The sequence below is a fragment of the Myotis yumanensis genome, unplaced genomic scaffold (assembly GCF_028538775.1).
Source record: "Myotis yumanensis isolate MYYU_CA2020_CCGP unplaced genomic scaffold, mMyoYum1.0.hap1 SCAF_4, whole genome shotgun sequence".
Lineage (NCBI taxonomy): Eukaryota > Metazoa > Chordata > Mammalia > Chiroptera > Vespertilionidae > Myotis > Myotis yumanensis.
The window spans coordinates 102,265,742-102,287,994 of record NW_027223755.1 but is presented as its reverse complement, the minus strand read 5'-3'; the positions used below and the strand labels follow the sequence as shown (position 1 = coordinate 102,287,994).

Below are 22,253 nucleotides of genomic sequence, written 5' to 3'. Positions count from 1 at the left end.
CACTTCTGAAAATCTCGGAGCACGGACACAGATTGCTGATAATCTCAGGGCATCCGAAGGGAAATTCCTTCGGCAGGGAGACAAGCCCCCTAAAGTTAGAGGGCGGCTGTCCTTTGCTGACTTACTGAAGACCCTGCGTATAAATTCTCTTGGAAAGAGATGGCTTAGAAAGGGGCACAGCATCCCTAACCGGTTTGGCTCAGTGGATAGAGCGGCGGCCTGCGGACTGAGGGGGTCCCAGGTTCGATTCCGGTCAAGGGCATGTACCTTGGCTGCGGGCACATCCCCAGTGGGGGGGTGAGCAGGAGGCAGCTGATCAATGTTTCTTACTCATCGATGTTTCTAACTCTATATCCCTCTCCCTTCCTTTCTGTAAAATATCAATAAAATATATTTAAAAAAGAAAGAAAGCAGCACAGGAAACCACTGGGCTTTCCCAGGCGCTAGACATCCGTCCCACAATGCATAAGAACTGGAAAGTGTCAGCGTCCAGGCCCTCGGGATGCGGCCCTGAGAGTCATCAGGTGGGAGAGGGAGACCCTGCAGAGCTTGGGGAGTGGGTGGCAAGAGCAGAGAGCGTGACTGAGGCGAGGAGGCTGTGGAACGAATGAGGGGTCAGCATGCTGCCTCAGTGCCTGTCACAGGACATGCTGACAGCAGGTGGAGAGAGCAGGAGAACAGCGTATTACACTAGCCAGGCAAGACAGAGGGTGGGCTCAGCCTCCTCGTGTCAGCCCACGGGAGAGGCTACAGGCACACATTCATGCTCCACGTGAATGAATTTCCCTGTAACTTTCCTATAAGCCTTGTCACCAAGATTGTGCACCCTTAAGTCCCAAGTCCCCATGCCTCTAAGCACAAATGCGGCTGCGCAGTACCGTGGGGCCGGCGCTGTCCTTGGCGTGGGCCTTTCTGTCCGAGAGCTGCAGCTGGGCCCCCGTTGCCTCCCGCACGGCCTCGCACACGAACAGCCTGGGCTCACTCTGATCCCAGAAGTGGCTCACGGGAACAAGATGTGCCAGCGTCCCATCCCCGAAGGCGTGGTTCCTGAAAGAGAGGCCCATGGGAACCCATGAGAGAGTTCCTGTTCTCAGCCTCCGCAACACCTTCAGGCCAGTCTCCAGTCAGCGTTGCAGGCCTTGCCGGAGCTCCAGCCTGGGAGTATACGGGCACACCATGCTGCAATGCAGCCTGTCTGATCGTATCCTTTCACATTTAAAACAACTGGTTGAAAGAGTCCCAGTGGAGTCTAATGGGGGAGACGATGAGGCGTGGGCTCTAGAGGTCACGTGGAAGGTCCCTGATGCTGGTCCCAAAGTCCAGGACTAGGGGGTGGACCTCAAGGTGGGACAGCACCCCCTGCTGGGCAGCTTTGCGCCTGGGGTCCATTTCCAGCCGTGACCCGTGTGATGCAGTGCATTTACCCCTGGTCCCTCCCTCCTTTAAATCTCCCTGCTCTACAGGCCCAGAATGCAATGAAGAACTGGAGGGAGAAAAAATGGGCTGGGTGGCAAAGAATGGAACAGATCTCAAAAGAAGGCAGGCAACTGACAAAAGACAGGGAGCCCCACCCCACCCCCAGGGAGTATGAAGGCAGGGACAGGCTCCCTGTGCCTGTGTGGCCATGCAGGAGCCTGGGGACCTGACCAGCAGCCCTCACAGATATCACTGCTCCAAGACCGAGCATACAGCAGGGCAGGTAAACAAGCATTTGTGGTGACCCACAGAGTGCCAGGGGCACCTCGGGATTGGCCTGGTGAGGGGGGTGGACACAAGGGTGTGGCTCAGGGGCTCCCGCAGCAACTAGGAGGGAAGTACAAACATCAGAGTGCGGAGGGGGAAGCGTGACTCAGAGGCATTTCCAAACAAGAACACTGGGGACTAGAGTCACAGGGAGTGGAGGTAAAGGGAAGGTTAGTTCTGAGGTTTCAGATCGGGTGACCCAGAAAAACGGTGCTGCGGGCAAGAACAGGGCTTCTGGGGAGTGAGGCAGAGCTGGGGGTCCGTTTTTGAGGTGATGGCAAGAAACTCCAGGGACGCCTGGAGATGGAGAAGTGAAGCCAAACTTGGTGAGAAGTGAAGATAAGCATGTTCAGGTGGGGCCACCAGCAGATGCGAGTTTAAGCCACCAGGTAAAAGAGGTTTCCAGAAAGGGACTCTGAGGAGGAGAGAGGTGGGAGCGTGGGAGGCAGGCTCAACGGGGGCAGGAGGGGGCTGTGACAGGAGCAAAAGGAACAGGGCAGCCAGAGAACAGCACCGGCTCAGCCATTCCTGGCAGCCACTCTCCCCTGCCCCAGCCTGCAGGCTTCCCGCCTCTGCACTCCCTTTGCTGCTTATACACCGACCTGCACAGGGGCCACGCAGCTGCTCCCACAAGGGCCAGAGTCAGCCCCCCGGGCCCCCAGCCCTCTGAACACTGCACTTTGCTCTCATGAGGCACTTTGTGCAGAATCAAATGTGAACTGTAGGCGGAATAATATAAGGCCCAGTGGTCGGCAAACTGCGGCTCACGAGCCACATGCGGCTCTTTGGCCCCTTGAGTGTGGCCACGAAGTTTCAATCGCGCTGTACGTGCACGCCCGCATGTGGTATTCTGTGGAAGAGCCACACTCAAGGGGCCGCAGTTTGCCGACCACTGGTATAAGCACTTAAATTCTATGAATATTTTCTTAGTAGTAGAAGGACCTACAAATACAAATTCCGTGAACTCCCTGGAGAAAAAGATTCCTTTTTTTCTAGAAACACATTCTCTAAAGAGACACGCCCTCCCGACCATCGGAGACGGGGATAGGTCTAAGGGCCGAGCAATTCTCTCTCCTGGGATGTGGGGCCGTTTCTGTAGACACCCCAGTCACGGCCCTTTCAGACGCCAATTCCAGAACCTCAGAACCTAGAAAACAGAGATTAAAGGTCCAGATCGATCCCAACTGCCCAAGTGTGCTTCTCCTTCACCTTCCGTCTTCACTATGAATAACTGCTGGGCTCTTCTGAGGTCATAACTTAGAAAACCTGCCGACAGGTTGAGTCTGAGTATTTTCAACAAAATTCCCCCAAACCACAATCTTACTTCGTAGTTTCCTGCCCATTAAAGGACAGTGTCTCTCTCTGATCAATCTGTCCCATCTTGAAGTCGAAGACGGTCACTGTGTCCATTTCCACGTCATAGAAACAGATTCTGGAATCGGGGCTGCTGTCAGCCTAGGGGAAGAGAAACCAGAGGCTCAGAGCCCGCGTGTGAGAAAGCCCGTCCTGGTGTCAATGGCCCGGCCACTCTGGCCGGAGTGTGTCCAGCATCAGAACCTGAATGTCAATTTACTGTCATCCCACAAAATGGTTGTTGAGTTGCTACTTTATAATTTCAGAGAATTGAAAATAAACCCCCAAATGTTGTGAAGGTCAACGACAGCTATCCAGCTGTCCTCAGTATGGACTTGAGTGCGACGTCCTTTTAGCTGCGGTGGATGGACCACGGGAACAAGAAGGAGTCTGGATTCGGATAAACCAACTCTGATGCAGCTCCCTGGGGGTGACTGGCGTCTGAGGAACGAGGCTGCCCTCCCTCTGGGACTCTTCTCCCAAGTGTCCCGGGCTCTGAGCTCTCCCTCTCACCTGCTCACCAGCCGGGCTCATACTCCCCCCACTCCCTAAAGACATTCCCTTGATTAGGTCAACCCCAGGCACCAGTCAACCTCTCTTGTTTGTTCTCCCCAAGTCCCAGCCCTTCCCCATACAGTCTGGACGTGAGCAGGGCTCTCAGTCACAGCCGCATCTTTAGACAAAGAATTTGTCTCAATCTCTTCACTCATTAAACAGGAAGTGTTAGGTGCAAGATGGCACAGCTACCACTGCGAATGCTATCATCTCACTCCTCATCTCTCCTTTGTTCTTGATCCTCACACGGAAAGGTACATGTGCACACGCAAAAGGAACCGAGAAAAGGGAACCAGCTTGGTTGCTAGGGGCAACAAATGCCAAGAATTTAGGTAGACTTTATTCTACTAGGGTTCACAGCTTGGCTCCACTATCACCGCATTTGGGAGCCTCCTGACCTCCCTGGAGGGCAACTCCTCCCTGTTACTCGCTCTCTGGGTACTGGCACTGTCCTCCCAGCTCTCACCGGGGCTGTAAAAATGTACGTGTTTGCCTCACCCTTTGATCAATGTCTGTTCAACCACAGTGGGGAGCCAGATCCTCGTTTAATTGATCAACCTGTATCTACAGTGCCCAGCAAAGTGCATTGTGCATGGAAGCAACCCATAATCAACTCTTGAATGCGTGACCAAGAGCACAAACGAATGAAAACATGAACATGCTAGTGGGAGGCAAGGCACCAGCCACCGGGAGCAGGACGAACACGCCCTCCGTCACCTTGCCTTCAGCCCTCCACGCAGGTGCCCACACCCCGATGTCGCACCGTCTCCAGCAACCCTGTGAACCCCTTGGACCGGAAGAGTTTAGGTGGGCAATGAAAAGAGACAGAAAAGAGGAGAGGTGAGGGGTTCTGTGAAGAAGAAACCGTGTCTGATGAAATCAGAAAGGAAGAAAGGCAGGAAAAAACGGAAGCTGCGTAGGTGGGGAGGGCAAGGACAGCACCAGGTGGGAGAGGGCACGGGCAGGAGGAGAGGACCCCCTGGAGAGGGGATGAAAGAGGAAGAGGAATGGAAGCTGGGACACAAAGGGACAGGAGTGGACGCAAAAGACACGGACAGGAAGGCCCAGAGTCCTGTGAGAGCAACTAACGGAGACCGAAGAGAAGGAACAGAGGCCCGCCCCACGGGCACCCACCTTGCTGGGGTGGATGCTGATCTTGTTGCCGTTGGCATTACATCTGAGCGACACAATGCCCCCCACACCAGGGACCAGCTCGGCCAGGTTCTTGCAGCTGCAGTGCACCTTCGCCTCCCTGCAGGAGGAGGACAGGGTCAGCGCACACTCACCGTCGGGTCGCTGTGCACGGCAGGTCAGAGGAAGGCCCTGCTTCGCCAGTGACCCCAAACCTTTGTTCACAGAACTGAGTCCCGCCCAGTGGCCCAGCTGCTCTCACTCCCGGGTGCCTTATGCCCCGGGAAACAGGCAACGGGCCAGGCTCAGAATGCAGGGTGAATTTTTAAAGTTCTCACGTTCTTATCAGCAAATATGAATATGTCATTTCCGCCCTCTCCTGCCCCCCTGCGTTTCCCCTTGCAGCAATCTGTGATCTCTCCTTTCAGAACGGGATTGCTATATCACACTATTACATCTGCGTACGTTCCATCACAGGGATGAACTAAAATGTACTTACCTCCTCCCGTTTAGCTGGTTCTAGTTTGTTACCTATAGAAACAACCCTGGGTTTGCTCATCATGGTTTTTTTTTTTTTTACTTTATTCACTCTTCCTCAGTTCCTCCCTAATATCCCTTCTGTCCCAGGATCCCAATGGGACCCGCATGGCTTCTGGTCACCAGGCCTCCATAGGCTCCTCCGGGCTGGACTCCTGCTTTTGATGCCCACGCAGATTTGAGGAGGACTGGTCAGCTGTTCTGTGGGGGTCCCACCGCCCAGTGGGAAGGAAGGGTCTGGTGTTTTTCTCATGCTTCGCCTGTGGTGTGGGTTTTAGGAGAAGAACCCACAGGTACAGTGCCGTTGTCATCACATCATGTCAGGGTCTGTGCTGCTGACCCCGGTCTCTCCTGTCTGGGGTCATGTCTGTAGAGTTACTCCTTCCCCCCTCCCAGGACTGTCCCCTTTGGGAGGACGTCACTATGTACAGCCCACACTTACGAAGTGGGGGTTATGTTCCCCTCCATGGGGAGGAGAATCTACATAAACGATTTGCAATTCTTCTGTGGATTATCTGTCTCTCTTCCTCTACTTATTAACTTATCCGTCACTTATTTATATTAGCATGAATGCACAGGTATTTATTTTCTACTTTGGGTTCTAACACAAAGCTGTTCTTTTTATTTTGTTGCTCAAATTGTTCCAGCTTTCAGCTTGGGCCACTAGGAACTCTTTTAGGTGGCTCCTATGTCCCCTGACACACCCCATCATTATATATATATTAGCACTTTCTCACTTTCTGACATTTAAGACACTCTGGGCTCATCTTGAACATTGGCTGCCTCAGCCCTAGATCTGCCATTTCTCCAAGGACCCTGGCTCCTTGTTTGGGAGATGCTGTTAGACACCCGAGTCTGGGCCCTGGGGTGCTGGTTGCCCTGGGAGGGTCCTTGCGTCTAGGCCCTCAGCTGACAGAACAAGGAAATGTGTGTGCACTGACTGGTGTATAGACACATATGTGTAACTATCTTCTTATGGATCTTTATTAAGCTAAACAAGACTTCAAATTTGTGTCTCCAGTTCTAATCCATCACCACAGAGATCACTCTTGCCTCCTCCATGCTTGTCCCAACCTCCCACCCAGCTCTAAGCACCCTCCATCCATTCGCTTCACTGCTCACTGCCAGCGTAGCAGTACTGGATTGTCACCCTGCACCCCTGTGGGGATTAACTTTGTCAACCAGAGCACCATGCTGCGTGCAGACCCTGTGCTTTGAGTCTTACAGTCGCCACTCGTTCCCAAAGTGGCTCAGGTCGGCCACACGCCCCCCAGTGAGCTTGTTTCACGCATTGGTAATGCAGGTGGATGTTCTGTCACCTTCTGCATTCCATTCTGGGGCCCCCCGATCTAAAAGATTTGTAAAAAATGTGCACATGCTTTGCTCATTTTTGCTGAGAGGTTCTATGGGTTTTGACAAACAGACCAGGCTCCGTATCTATCACACTGAAGTTTCCTTACCCTAAGAAACCCCCCATGCATCACCTGTTCAACCCCCTCTTCTTCCCCATCATGGAAAGATTGAGAATTTAAGCCAAAACAGGTGTTTTAAAAAAAATTTAGGGGCATGTTAGTGTTGAAAGGAGAACATAAAGAGTTTTCTAGCTCCTGTCCATTTCATACCCGCCACATTATCTCCTAACTTTTAAAATGTAATCCTTTCATTTGGACACACACTGTACCTTCGGGAAAGATCGAAGCTTTTAAAGTGAGCCAAGTCTGTCCCGATGACCAGGTAATTTCCACAGATGTCCAGGAAGCATGGGTTCCCCTCCGTCTCAGAGAAGAGCAGGAGCTGTTTCACGGTCCCCTGAGGAGAGGAAAGGACGAGGAACTCAGAAAAGCTGCTGTGTAGCATTTTACTTTTATGACTAAACATTATTTACAGAGAATCCCATGTGCTCCACTCACACACTCAGACAACGGACTGACGGCTCAGTGTGCGACCAGCTGGGCTCTAACACGACACAGGGAAGGTGGCCCTGCCCTCAGGGAACCCCTCATGCTTACAGTCCCGAGAGGGAGACAGACATCCACTAGGTCAACAAGCAAATACACATGTAACCTCAACCTGAGGAAGCGCTAGGGAGGTGACAGGATGCTAATGGTGGTGAGATGGTCAATCCCATCTGTTTGGGTTGGTCCAGGAGGCCTTGTCTACATAGGTCTTAAGTGAAAGCCTCTGATATACTTACTATGTTGCTGGTGTCACATAAGTGGTTGCCTTTGCGTGGAGAGGTCAGTGAGTGGATGGGATAGTAGTTACATCATGGGTATGTTCCACCTGTGAAAACTCACTGAGCTGTATGAACACTATGGACGACATGGCCGCTTTCCTGGACGTGTATCACACTTCAGTAAAATGTTCGAGAAGTAAGTCTTGTCTGGAGGCAATATTTAAACTGAGGTTGGGGAGAAGGAGCCAGCTATCTGGAGGGCTGTGGGCCATCATTTCAGGAACAGAAGATGGCATGCACTGGAGTAGGAAGGGCTGGTCTGGGAACCCTGAGGCCCCCGCAGTGGGAAGGAACAAGCCACGGTGAGGCCACGCGGGGTGGCATTAGTGCAGGCCAAAAGTCACAAAAAGAGGGAAAGAGTCAGATTTTGTTGAAAGTGAAGCTGGAGGACTCTAAAGGGTTCTGAGCCATGAAGTAATTTCATAACTAATTACATTGTTTAAAGTGTTTAAATGTCATTTAATTTAAAACATCATTCTTAACAGCACATTGAAAGAGTGGCCACAGTCAGGCTGGGCAGAGCTTGGGCTTTGCAGCATGTCCTGTATACAGCTGACCCTGCTCCTCTGAGTTAAAAGAGGCTCCTGGCTCAATTCAAGCAGTGATCGGGGAGTGCCTGCACCCTGCATAGCACCAGGGCGGGAGCAGGCACTCCGGCAGTGAGCGGCATGTCCCTGGGAGCTTGGAGAGGGGCGCGAGGTGTGCACAGCTGAGGGCATCGCAGGGCTGGGCCCGGCAGCAGTGGAGGCATAGGTCCAGCGCACGGGAGAGTGAGGAAGCAAGCTGGATGACAGGGAGGGTTCCCACTGAGCTTAGTGAGCTCATAATACTAAACAGAGAGAAACTCCGAGAGCAGGCAAGGCGGCAAAAACCTGTGCAAACTGTCCAGGAGTCTCGGGTTGGGGGATGAATGGCCGGGGGGCAGGAAAGGAGGAATTCTAAACTGAACAATCTGATCTTCATTCTGATGCACTGAGCAGGAGCTTAATAAATGCTTGTGGAATAAGCAAACAGCTGCTTAAACGTAGGGTCAAAGGAAGAGTCACAGGTGACTACTGACTGGACCAAGGACGACCGCATTAATGACGACAGGATGGGTGTATCAGCTCCTTTGCTCAACCTCTCCGCTGCTGCTCCTTACACGCTGTGTACCCAGGGTACACACTTGAAATCATCTTGCTTCTACCTTGGTTCAACTATCATCTTTACATCAATGTATTCCAAATTCCCAAATTTATTCCTTTAGAGCACTGATCCAGCCCCTGACCTTCAGAATCTGTACTATTCCTTTTTTTTTTTTTAATACCTCACCCAAGGAGTGAGGGTATTATTTTTCCACTGATTTTTAGAGCGACAGTGGAAGGGAGGGGAGAGAGGAAGAGAGGGAGAGGGAAACATCAATGTGAGAGAGACACACTGATTGGTTGAAACCTGCATGCGTCCTGACTGGGACCGGGAATTGAACCTGCAACCCAGGTACATGCCCTTGACCAGGAATTGAACCCGAGACCCTCTGGTGTGCAGGCTGACCTTCTAACCACTGAGCCAAGCTGGCCAGGGCCAGAACCTGTATTTCCAACTAGCTCTTGGGCATCTCTGAGGGGTGTCCAAGGTAGACCTACTACCTTGCACCTGGTACCGCCAAACCTGCACTGTTTCTGTAGTTTCCATCTTAAGGCATCACGCCCGGCCAGCGTGACTCAGTGGTTGAGCATTGACCTATGAACCAGGAGGTCATATTTCAATTCCAGGTGAGGGCACATGCTAGGGTTGCTGGCTCGGTCCCTAGTATGGGGTGTGTGCAGGAGGCAGCCAATCAATGATTATCCCTCATCACTGATGTTTCTAGTTCTCTCTCTCTCTCTCCCTTCCTCTCTGAAATCAATAAAAATATATTTGAAAAAAATTTAACCCGGACTCCCAAACTAGAAAACTCAGACCTGCCTGATTAGAGCATCAGCCTCTGCACTGAAGGGTCACGAATTCCATTCCCGGTTAAGGGCATGAATCTGGGTTGCAGGGTCGATCCCCAGGCCCAGTCAGGGCCCATGTGGGTGTCAACCAATTGATGTGTCTCTCTTCCTCCCTCCCTTCCACTCTCCAAAAATCAATGGAGAAGATATCCTTGGATGAAAATCCTCAATTTTTTCCCCTTTGTTGCCACCCACCATCCAACTGCTCACCAACTGATTCATCCCCTCCCTCCACGCTGGCCTCAGCTCCCAGCACCCTGCCTGGCTCCAGGCCCTTAGACCTCTCACCTTTGGCATCTCCTACCTGACTTCACTGTGTGCCAGCTCCCCTAGTCTTTCCCACCAAACTGACACAGAACTTATCTTCTAGGAGGAAAAGATAAACACAAGAAAAAAGCAAGCCCAAACGCCCCCTTCCCTCCTCTCCGGGCTGCACAACCCCCGCTGTTTTGGGACTGGCCCACCGGCCCTCCTGCTGCGTTCCCCACTTCTCTGCTCTCCCCTCGGCGTAAGCCTCCAGCAGTATCTGTCAGACACCAGCCCTTTCCTCAGCCCCAGCCTCTGTATAAACGAGCCCACGCCCGGGTGCCCATCACTGCTCTTCAACCCAGGCCGCTCACTGCACACACAGTATGAAGGCCTGGGAGGAGTGGAGCTCTACGTGTCAGCCCGGAAGGAGGCCCCATTAGAAAACTGGAAGGTGCCTGTCATGGTCCAAACGAGCACCAACTCGTCTGCATGGCCACCTCTGCACCAGCAGGAAGAAGCGTCTGAAAAGACACACTCCAGGCGTCCACAACGGGGAGAGCTCCCAGTCTTCCCCTCACACGTGCTGGCAGGATGTTACCCGTTACAGTGGGCACACACTCCTCTAGTTAAAAAATTAACAGCCCTAACCGGTTTGGCTCAGTGGATAGAGCGTCGGCCTGCGGACTCAAGGGTCCCGGGGTCGATTCCGGTCAAGGGCACATGCCTTGGTTGTGAGCACATCCCCAGTGGGGGGTGTGCAGGAGGCGGCTGGTCGATGTTTCTCTCTCATCGATGTTCCTAACTCTCTATCCCTCTTCCTTCCTCTCTGTAAAAAAATCAATAAAATATATTTTTTAAAAAATTAACAGAAAGGACAACTCCAGGCCACCTGTTGTGAGACATCCTCCAAGCCCACTGGCAAGGCTCCTCAGCTGCCTCCAGGTTTCCCAGCAGGCCCTTCTCCCCTTCCCAGCAGACCCTTGCCTTTGCTCACTATGCCATTTGCCCTTTCTCAGTGTGCTAACAGTCCTTTCCCAGCAGGCCGTACCTCCCCCCCGCCCCCCAAGCCTCCAGCCCTCCAGTGCCCCGTAGGTCATCTCTCTGCTGACAGAGCTGCCCCGTCATCTGTTCTTAAGAACATGACCCGCCCTGCCTATGCCCCCGCCCAACTGACATTGCAAGGAAGGTGAGCTTTCTTTTTTTGGTAATCCTCATCTGAGGATACTTTTCCATTGATCTTTTAGAGAGAATGGAAGAGAGAGTGAAAGACAGAGAAACATCGATGCGAGAGAAACACATCGATTGGTTGCCTCTTGCATGTGCCCTGACCAGGGCCCAGGGTGGGGAGGAGCCTGCAACCAAGGTATGTGCCCTTGACCGGAATCGCACCCGGGACCCTCTGGTCCGCAGGCTGACATTCTACCCACTGAGCCAACCCAGCTAGGGCAGGAAGGTGAGCTTTCTTTGCACGGGATGCCCCAATGGGCTCTTGCCTCCTTCCCTCCAGCCTCTGCCTCCTCTCTGACCTTAAACAAGCAGAGGGTCCCTTAATCTGCACTTGCCCCTGGGAGGGCACATGGGCTGTGGGCTGCTTCCCACATCATCAAGTCTCTACTCCACGGACTCCCCTGTGGTATCCCCATCCCTCTCCTGCTCTGAGTGTGCCCCCTTACTCCTCCCATGGGAGCTCCTTGGGGAACTGCTGAACGAAGGAGTGGGTGAGCAGCATTGAAAGGTACAAGAACACGGATACAGATGCCCCCGAAACCAAATGCTGGATCCCAGGACAGGATTCAGAGCTGGACGAAGCAGTTACACTGAGCGCTAAAACCAGGGCCATGATAGGTGTTCTTGACCTTGAAGCAAAACACTGCTACATTTACTGGGTTGAATGGTGACCAGCAAAAGATATGTCCACTCGGAAGCTGTAAAGGTGACCTTATTTGGAAAAAGGGTCTTTGCAGATGTAAGTTAAGGACCTCAAGAGGAGACCATTCTGGATTAGGGTGGGCCCTAAATAAACCCAGTGTCCTTATAGGACACAGAAGAGAAACACAGACACAGGGAGATTCCGTGAGAAGGTGCAGGCAGAGGCTGCAGTGATGCATTTACATGCCCCGGAGCACCCAGACTGCCAGCGAGCACCAGGAACTGGGAGAAGCCTGGGCTGCATTCTCCCTCAGAGCCTCAGCAGGAGCCAGCCCACACCTGGATTTTAGTGGTCTGGCTTCCTGAACTGTGAGAAAATAAACTTTTATTGTTTGAAGCCCTGCAGTTTGTGATACATTTTTATGGCAGGCTCAGCAAACGAATACAACATGCCAGCTGCCGGCTTCACACATTCCGTGTATGTGGGATGCAGACAGATAAGGGTTTCTTTTGTTTGTTTGTTTTTATTGATTTTAGAGACAGGAAGGGAGAGGGAGAGAGAGATAGAAACATCAATGATGAGAGAGAATCATCAATCAGCTGCCTCCTGCACGCCCCCTACTGGGGATCAAGCCCAGAACTTGGGCATATGTCCTGACCTCCTAGTTCATGGGTTGATGCTAACCACTGAGCACACTGGCAGGGCAGGTTTCTTCACACCACAGAGAGGGAACAGGATAGTGTTCGAGGTCTGTCATTTGGAGGCATGAATTGCTCCCATCCTGGCCTCTCCCTCAGACACACGCGGGGAAAGGCCTGTCCTAAGGTATTATGTCCTAAACTAACGGCTCCTTCGCCCCCAAGATGCACAGCAAACATTGCCTCCCATTCCACAATCCCATGTACTCAAGGTCCAGTAATCTAACCTCCTCACTGCAAAAGGCCCTTTCCCTGCCTACTGATTTCTGAAGTCACAACAGTTACAGATGGAGCAGCTCTCCAGCTCCTGATCTGTCTGGATAAACCCAATGTGCAGGCTCTGGCTTGACTTGGAGAAAGTTTGCTCTACTTGTCTTCATCATCAGAGCCCACTCGTTCTGGGGCAGCAATTTACCTGCCAGGTTCGAACTTGAACTCGATTTGGCTCCACCGTGTAAAGGTTTTCCTCGTGCATCGCTAACACTGGAGACTCACACAGAAAGGTACCTAAAATGAAAGATAAACATGACAGCCACAGCCAAACATCTCATGCTCCCTCAGAGTTTAAGAAGCATTTTCACACACGTTCCCTAATTCGCCTCAGACCTCATAATAGCTTTGTGAGGGGTGTGTTTTCTGCATGTTGCAGGTGAGGAAAGCGAGGCTCTGAGGGACAGGGAACTGCCCACAGCCAAGCTGGCAGTGACGGCTTGTGCAGGCTGCAGGCCTGGCGTGGACACTCAGTGCCGGCCCTGCACCACGCATCAGTGGTGTCTCCTTTCTCCCTCCTGGCCGCACAGCACCTATGAGGGCACAATGGTTTAAGCAAGTGTCTGCTCAACCTATGTGGAACTTTGGAGGCCACAAGCGCTGGTCTCTACACTAGTTTCTAGACAGGCTCTTATCTGGTTGGGGAGATGGTTACACACACAAGACAGAATATTCCAGTGCCTGCTCTGCTGTTTGTCCTATGGAGTGAATAAGAAGTTCATCCTGCCCCTAGGGGGCCTACACTAGAAGAGAGGAAAAGATGCCAATTACCAGCAAAATACAAGGTAGAGCAAGAAAAGTGTTGGGAGAGAATTTCAGGCAACAAAGCATTAGAGGAAAAAAACAGGAAATGGTCTGAGGGAGACAGGTGATAACCAGCACAAACACCCCCAGAGAGGTGAGGTGTTCAACGGAACACATGGAGGGCTCATCCTTGGATCGTGTGAGGGGAGAGGGCTGAGGTCAGGATGGCCGAGCCGGCTGAGGAGCACATCTTCATGGTCGCTGTGTAGGCTGGAAGCCACCCCCTAAGGTATCACGTCCTCATCCCTGGAACCTGTGAATCTCAGCTTCTGTGGCCAAAGATACCAGGGTCTTGGGATGGGGAGAGTATCCTGGGCCTTCCAGGTGGGCCCCAAATGCAATCACAAGTGTCACTATTAAGAGGGAGGTAGAGCCCTGACCGGTTTGGCTCGGTGGATAGAGCGTCAGCCTGCGGACTCAAGGGTCCCAGGTTCAAGGGCATGTACCTTGGTTGCGGGCACATCCCCAGTAGGGGGTGTGCAGGAGGCAGCTGATCGATGATTCTCTCTTATCGATGTTTCTGGCTCTCTATCCCTCTCCCTTCCTCTCTGTAAAAAAATCAATAAAATATTTTTTTTTTTAAAGAGGGAGATAGATTTCAGACAGGAACAATGTGACCCCAAGCAAGGACTGCCAACAGTCACCAAAAGCTGGAAGAAGCAAGAAACAGATTCTTCCCTAGAGCTCTGGAGGGACGCAGCCCGCTGACGCCTTGACTCCGGGCCTCTCACCCCTACAACTGTGAGAGAATAAGATTCTTTTTAAGCCACTGAGTTTGTGCAGCTTCAGAAAACTCCTACGGGCATGTGCTGAAGAGTGGAGGGTAAGGCAGCCTCGTGAAACAGAGAGCTGGCGAGACTGACGGGACAGAGAGAGCCGTTTGAGAGTGACGGAGCCTCTCTGATGATCCGTGCTGACATTTCCAGACAGAGGCTGGCCTTGGTCAAGATGCCCTGGGGCTCACTGCTCTGTGCGGTCTGGATCCAGTTCAAAAGTCGGGTGTGTAGCAACTCCGTCCCCTGGGCGGCACTGTGGTATGTGCCAGTGCAGCCTTATTTCTGAGCCGTTTTATTGTCCTGGATCCAGCTTGCTGGCCCCGGATCCAGCTGCGCTTCTCAGCCACCTTGAGGGGCTTCAACAGGGTGAGGCCCAGGAGGCCTGAGAGGCCCTGGCAGCTCAGGGCCGGAGCTGCACCACTGACTCTGGAAACACAGGCGTGAGAACTGATGTGCGAGTCTCCCATGGCCCTGTGCCAGCCCTCTGCCCAGACCACAGCACCAGCACATCCCACCCCATTAGACAGTGAGAAAAGAAAGCATGGTGCCGAGTGTCCCTTCTGCTGGGGTGGGGGTGGGGGGATTCCTACCTGCATTTCGCAATATGGCTCCAGAAGGCTCAAAGACCACCACCTGCTTTCCATTCCAGACAACGACAGCGTCCTAAAAAGGACCGTGGACATGAAAAAGCAACCTGCCGTCTGGGCCCCTTACCATCCTGAATGACCCTACAACTGACCGGGCCTTTTGTCTACACTGAAGACCCCCAAGCGACCCCATGGGTCAGCCTCGCAAATACCTTGGTGATGAACACTCCGCTGATGTGCATGTCCGTGCGCAGGTTGTATGTCAGCCCCGTGGAGAGGAAGGACACGTTGAGTAAGCTTGGGGAAAGCTGCACCACGGCCGCCTGCTGGTGGAAGTGCGAGGACATGGCCTGCGCGCTGAGGATCACCACGGCGCTCGTGTTGTTCACCGCCAGAAGGTTCTTCCTGGAGCCCCACTTCATTTCCACGTTGGAGAGAAAGAACCAAAAGTGTGAACAGTGGAGAGATACAGTCAGGAAAACGTTATTCATACAAGGATTCATAAACAATTTCCCAGCACTGTTTCTTCTTGTTCAAAATTATTTTTAAAATGTTGTAAGTATAAAATGTGTACATTGTACAATAATTTTAGAATACTGATACGCAGCATTGTGATGAAGCTGGTAGCTACCTATATGGCTGTTTTCACTCGAGTCTGTTCTCACTGGTTGAACATCTACAATTTACTTTTCTTTAAAAAATGTTTTTATTGATTCTAGAGAGATGAAGGGAGAGAGAGAGAAACATTGGTGTGAGAGAGAGAGATTGATCAGTTGCCTTCTGCACGCACCTCACCGGGGATCAAACCTGCAACCTGGGTATGTGTCCTGACTGGGGATCGAACCAGCAACCTTTTGGTGCCCAGGACAATATTCAACCACTGAGCCACACCGGCCAGGGCTACAATTCACCTTTCTGATGTTAATTTAGAGGTGCTTACTTTTTAAAATTCATAGCAAATCTAACATAACATATTAAATTATCCAGTTTTCCTCTGATATAAAATGCACATTTATAATTTCATATTAAACTTCCAATCTATATAAATCTGTTTCTGGATCTCCTACTCCATTCCACTGATATACTTATCTACTCCTGATTAACCACTGTTGTTGTCTTTTCCAATTTTTATTTATTGATTTGAGAGAGAGAGAGAGAGAGAGAGAGAGAAACGATTTTTTGTTCCACTTATTGATGCATTCATTGGTTGCTTCTTTTCATTAGTTGCTTCTTGTATGTGCCCTGACCTGGGATCAAACCCACTACGGTGGCATACTGGGACAACACTCTAACCAGCTGAGCCATCTGGCCAGTGTCATAACCACTGTTTCAATTGCTAAAGTTTGAGATATATTCTGGTATATTATACAGAAATGTTCGGATTGTTTATACTTTTTTTTTCTTGCCATCTGCTCTCCCAGATGAGTTAAGAATTACCGTGCTGAATTCTCCCAGGGGAAAAAGTCCTTATTTTTACTGTGTATACATTTCATTTGTGGATTTATTTGGGAAGAAATGACACTTTTACAAGATCGAGGCTTCTCTTTGAGAAACATGATGTATCTAACATTTACTCTGTTTTCTTTTACGTCCTTTAGGAAGGTTAGTGTGGCTCATTCTATTATTTTATTTTTATCCTTATTTGAGGGTTGCCTCCTAGTTATTTTTATTGATTTTTAGAGAGAGAGGAAGGGAGAAAGAGAGAGAGAGAGAGAGGGAAATATCGACTAGTTGCCTCCCATATGCACCCCGACTGGGGATTAAACTCTCAACCTAGGTAGGTGCCCTGACCAGGAATTGAGCCTGCAACTGTTTGGGGTATGGGACAATGCTCCTATCAACTGAGCCACCTGACCAGGGCCCATTCTATTATTTTAAATGGCATTTCTTTCATTACCAGTGAGGTTTCATGTTTTTCATGTATTTTACTAACTACTCCTAGGGAAATTATCTCCACCATTTTTGCCATTAAAGCTCTCAATATTTTTCTTTTTTATTTTAAGAGTACGTTTATTAAAGTTGTGAACAGTGAAACAAAAAAAGGGCTTAAGATAGAAAAAAAACAGGGGAGAGCCTATGTGTGCTCTGCCTTGGCTCTCTAGATATGTTATAGGGAAGAAGTGAGCCACATTGAGCTGTGCGGACTCACCTGGGAAGAGCTCCCCTGGATGCAAATCTCATGGGGACCCTTAGCATTTAGGAGAAAAAATAAAGATGCATGCCTGAGAGGGAAGAAAGGTGTGGGTATGCTCCAGAGAGAGCACACTTAATATTTTCCTTATAAATGTCAGTTTTCTTCATGTCCTTTATTCTAAGACTAGAGGCCCAGTGCACGAAATCATGCACCAGTGGGGTTCCTTGGCCTGGCCTGCAGGATCGGGCCAAAATCTGCTCTTCAACATCCCCAGAGGGGTCCCAGATTGCGAGAGGGCACAGGCCAGGCCGAGGGACCCCACTGGTGCACAATCGGGGCCGGGGAGGGACACGGAAGGTTGACCAGCTGGGTAGGGACCACGGGAGGGCTCCAGGGCATGTCCGGCCTATCTTGCTCAGTCCTGATTGACCAGACCCCAGCAGCAAGCTAACCTACAGGTCAGAGATTCTGCCCCCTGGTGGTCAGTGAACATCATAGCTAGTGGTTGAACAGCCTTAGCATATCATTATCATATTACACTTTGATTGGTTGAATGGATGACCAGATGACCAGACACTTAGCATATTAGCCTTTTATTATATAGGATATCACGAAAGGTAAGCCATAAGTTAAAAGAATAGCTGTGTAAAGATTCCGTCCTCCCACAGAAAAGTAAAAGCAACAAAAGAGTTGTATGCAACTTTCTATTAAAATAAAGAAAACAATATGCATTGAGAATCGGGAAATACAGTGTTTTAGAGCTCAGATTTGCCTTCAGTTCTAGTTTTGTTCTCCATTGCCCAGTTTGACATAAGTTTTTATGTACTCAAACTTGTTAATCTTTGCTTTGCAACTACTTTTATTACTTCAAATCTGAGAAAGTTATGTTCTCTCTACAGATCTAATAATATTTTGGACTATTTTTAGCCAGTTATTCTGTCCTAATTTGTAACATATTTAACTTGCTAATATTTAACTTGTTAATTCATTTTTATCTATGGCCTGAGAGGAGAATCTGAAAGTAATTTCCCAAAATTGCTAAAGGGTATCCCTAAACTATTTACTACATAAATTTTCCTTTCCAAATTAGTATAGGATTAAAGACATTTTAACTTAAGAGATTTACATAGAGCAGATCTTTTAAAATATATATATTTTTTTATTGATTTCAGAGAGGGAGAGGGGGAGAGATAAAAACATCAATGATGAGAGATGTCTGCAGGCTGATGCTCTATCCATTGAGCCAAACCAGCTAGTGCTACACAGTGCAGATCTTAGAGACAACTTCCAGGATGGCAGGGTGAAGAGCCCAGAGGACATACAGGCATAAATGGTAAAAATTATGAAAAAAAATCTAACTCTCTGGAAATTGGGCATAAAGCAAACGAAGACGTATTTATTCAAGAGAGTCAAGCAACCGGAGTGGCTCAGTTGGCTGAGTGTCATCCTGTGCACCAAAAGGTTGCTGGTTTGATTCCCGGTCAGGGCACATCTCTCTCTCTCTCTCTCTCTCTCTCTCTCTCTCTCAGATTGAAAAAGAAAAAAAAAGATTGTTTACTAATTCTGGCAAGAGCAGTACAGTCTGTGACACCTGAGCCACTCTGCTCCCCCCCTCCTGTCCCCCAGCTCAGCATGACTGAAGCCCCACTCGAGTGGATAAGACAGGGCTCCCTCTCCTCCAGCTCCCAGATGAGGGCTACAGCATGTCCCTGGTAGGGGCTAACCACCAGCATTTCTCGTCCCCTGGGCTCTGTGTTGTAGAAGCTAATTCCAGGTGAGTGGGGCAGAGAGCTGGGGGCCCTCTCCTTCTACCAGCCCCTGCTCACAGGCATAGTAGTCTGAGAAGACTGGGCCCCCACACCCTGGACCCTGCTTGCTCACAGGGTAAAGGCTCCATGCTGGGAGAGGCAATCTGAGAAGACAGAGACTTCTGTGCCCGGCTCCATGCCCATAAAGCAGGGTGTCTTTTGAGAGAAGCTATCCCACTCCCAACCTCTGGAGAACTAAGGTTTTTTCCCCCAAGGTAGAGGCTGTCCACAATATTGACACGATATTTAAACTAAAATGTCTAGCTCACAACAAATTGAAAGAAAAAAACCACATGGTCATATCAATTGATGCAGAAAAAGCATTTGACAAAATTCTACACCCATTTTTGATAAAAACTCTCAGCAAGGTGGGAATAGAAGGATCATACCTCAACATAATAAAAGCCATATACGACAGGCCCACAGCCAACATCATACTCAATGGACAAAAACTAACACCATTTCCCCTAAGAACAGGAACAAGACAGGGATGCCCACTCTCACCACTCCTGTTCGACATAGTATTGGAAGTATTAGCCATTGCAATTAGACAAGAAGAAGAAATAAAAGGCATCCAAATTGGAAAAGAAGAAGTAAAACTGTCCTTATTTGCAGATGACATGATATTATACATAGAAAACCCTAAAGACTCCATCAAAAAACTTTTAGACTTAATAAAAGAATTCGGCAATGTAGCAGGATACAAAATTAACGCCAAGAAATCTATGGCATTTCTATACACCAGTAGTGAACTTGCAGAAAGAGAGACTAAAAAAACAATCCCATTTACCATCGCCCCCCAAAAAATTAAGCTACCTAGGAATAAACTTAACTAAAGAGGTAAAAGACCTCTACTCAGAAAACTACAGGACGTTGAAAAAAGAGATAGAGGAAGACATAAAGAGATGGAAGAACATACCATGTTCTTGGATTGGTAGAATCAACATCATTAAAATGTCCATACTACCCAAAGCAATATACAAATTCAACGCACTTCCCATTAAAATACCAACGGCATATTTCACAGACCTAGAAAGAACTCTCCAAAAGTTCATCTGGAATAAAAAAAGACCCCGAATAGCTGCAGCGATCCTGAGAAAGAACAAAGTAGGTGGGATCTCAATACCAGATATCAAGCTGTATTACAAAGCCACTGTTCTCAAAACTGCCTGATACTGGCACAAGAACAGAAATATAGATCAATGGAATAGAATAGAGAGCCCAGAAATCGGCCCGAACCGATACGCTCAATTAATATTTGACAAAGGAGGCAAGAACATAAAATGGAGTCAAGATAGTCTCTTCAATAAATGGTGTTGGGAAAATTGGACAGATACATGCAAGAAAATGAAACTAGAAAATGTCGAGAGGTCGACCAAGATGGCGGCGTAGGTAAACACCGGAGACCGCTGCCGCAAACAACCATTTCAAAAATACAACTAAAAGACTGAACGGACATCACCCAGAACCACAGGAAGGCTGGCTGAAGAGAGACTCTACAACTAGAAGGAAAGAGAACAGCAAATCGAGGCTCAGAGGCGGCGCAGTGTGGAAAATACAAAGGTACCGAGGTGCGCGCGAAAGCGGGCTGGTGGCTGAGGGCGCGGTTGTCGTTTTCTGCCGGGAGTGAGTCTCAGACTCTGGGCTCCAGATCCGGGCGAGTCTCTAGGGACCCAGACTCAAACGGGAGAAGCGGGATTACCCGGCATCAGTTGGAACCTGAGGGCAGCTTTCTCTCCGAGGTTTGCAGCGGCTGCCGGGGTTCTGAGAAGCAGAGCCTCTGGGAACGGGACTGAGCGTGGCCATAACTGCTCCCTCCGCCCGCCCTGTTGATCCCGCCCCGCCCAAAGCCTGCGCACAGCCATTTGCCGATCGCCTCAGGCAAAGGCTGGATTAGCGCCTCCCCAGAAGACAGACGTTTTCCGCACAGCTGATTCCTATAGCCAGTCGGCCTGAGGGTCAAATCCCCCTAGTGTTAACTACAACAATTAAGGCTTGGCTAGAACAAGACTGCGCACAGAGACCACAAGGGGGTGCACCAAGAAAGCATAAAAGATGCGGAGACAAAAAAACATGACAGAAATGGAGGATATGGAGCTAAGAATCGCAATTTTGAGGGCTTGCCATAAATTTGTGCAGAACCTCACGAAAACTAATGAGACCCTCGATGCTACGATAAAGAAATTAGAAAGTAAGCATACACGGACTGAAATAAAGAATATTATACCCAATAGCAGACCAGAGGAGTACAATAATCAAACCAAAGATTCGACAAAAAGCACCCAATTGGAAAAGCAAAATGAAAAAAGAATCCGAAAGTGTGAAGATAGTGTAAGGAGCCTCTGGGACAGCTTTAAGCGGTCTAATATCAGAGTCATTGGAGTGCCAGAAGATGAGAGACAGCAAGATATTGAAAACCTATTTCAAGAAATAATGGCAGAAAACTTCCCTCACCTGGTGAAAGAAATGGACTTACAGGTCCAAGAAGCGCAGAGAACCCCAAACAAAAGGAATCCAAAGAGGACCACACCAAGACACATCATCATTAAAATGCCAAGAGCAAAAGACAAAGAGAAAATCTTAAAAGCAGCAAGAGAAAGAGGCTCAATTACCTACAAGGGAATACCCATACGACTGTCAGCTGATTTCTCAACAGAAACTTTGCAGGCCAGAAGGGAATGGCAAGAAATTTTCAAAGTGCTGAATACCAAGAACCTACAACCAAGATTACTTTATCCAGCAAAGCTATCATTCAGAATTGAAGGTCAGATAAAGAGCTTCACAGATAAGGAAAAGCTAAAGGAGTTCATCACCACCAAACCAGTATTATATGAAATGCTGAAAGGTATCCTTTAAGAAGAGGAAGAAGAAGAAAAAGGTAAAGATACAAATTATGAACAACAAACATGCATCTATCAACAAATGAATCTAAGAATCAAGTGAATAAATAACCTGATGTACAGAATGAACTGGTGATTATAATAGAATCAGGGACATAGAAAGGGAATAGACTGACTATTCTTGGGGGAAAAAGGGGTGTGGGAGATGCGGGAAGTGACTGGACAAAAATCATGCACCTATGGATGAACACAGTGGGTGGGGAGTGAGGGTGGAGGGTGGGGTGGGAGCTGGAAGGAGGGGAGTTATGGGGGGAAAAAAGAGGAACAAATGTAATAATCTGAACAATAAAGATTTAATTTAAAAAAAAAAAAAAAAAAAAAAAAAAAAAAATGAAACTAGACCACCAACTTACACCATACACAAAAATAAACTCAAAATGGATAAAGGACTTAAATATACGACAGGAAACCATAAAAATACTAGAAGAATCCAAAGGCAACAAAATCTCAGACATATGCCAAAGCAAGTTCTTCACCGATACAGATTCTAGGGCATTGGAAACTAAAGAGAAAATAAACAAATGGGACTACATCAAAATAAAAAGCTTCTGCACAGTAAAAGAAACCATCAACAAAACAATAAGAAAGCCCACTACATGGGAGAACATATTTGCCAATGTTATCACTGA

General features: G+C 49.1%; 1 protein-coding gene across 4 annotated transcripts in view; it reads right to left on the bottom strand.

The window, feature by feature from the left end:
• The window catches only part of IFT140 (intraflagellar transport 140), a 284,193-nt gene that overhangs the window by 49,901 nt on the left and 212,039 nt on the right, over nt 1-22,253 (bottom strand). For all 4 annotated transcript variants that reach the window (XM_070413315.1, XM_070413314.1, XM_070413317.1 and 1 more), the window contains exons 10-16: nt 14,995-15,198; nt 14,786-14,858; nt 12,761-12,852; nt 7,001-7,128; nt 4,786-4,903; nt 3,068-3,198; nt 879-1,047 (exon numbers count right to left, since the gene is read on the bottom strand). In XM_070413315.1, the coding sequence (XP_070269416.1) occupies nt 879-1,047; nt 3,068-3,198; nt 4,786-4,903; nt 7,001-7,128; nt 12,761-12,852; nt 14,786-14,858; nt 14,995-15,198 (915 nt within the window). The remainder of the gene's footprint in view (nt 1-878; nt 1,048-3,067; nt 3,199-4,785; nt 4,904-7,000; nt 7,129-12,760; nt 12,853-14,785; nt 14,859-14,994; nt 15,199-22,253) is intronic.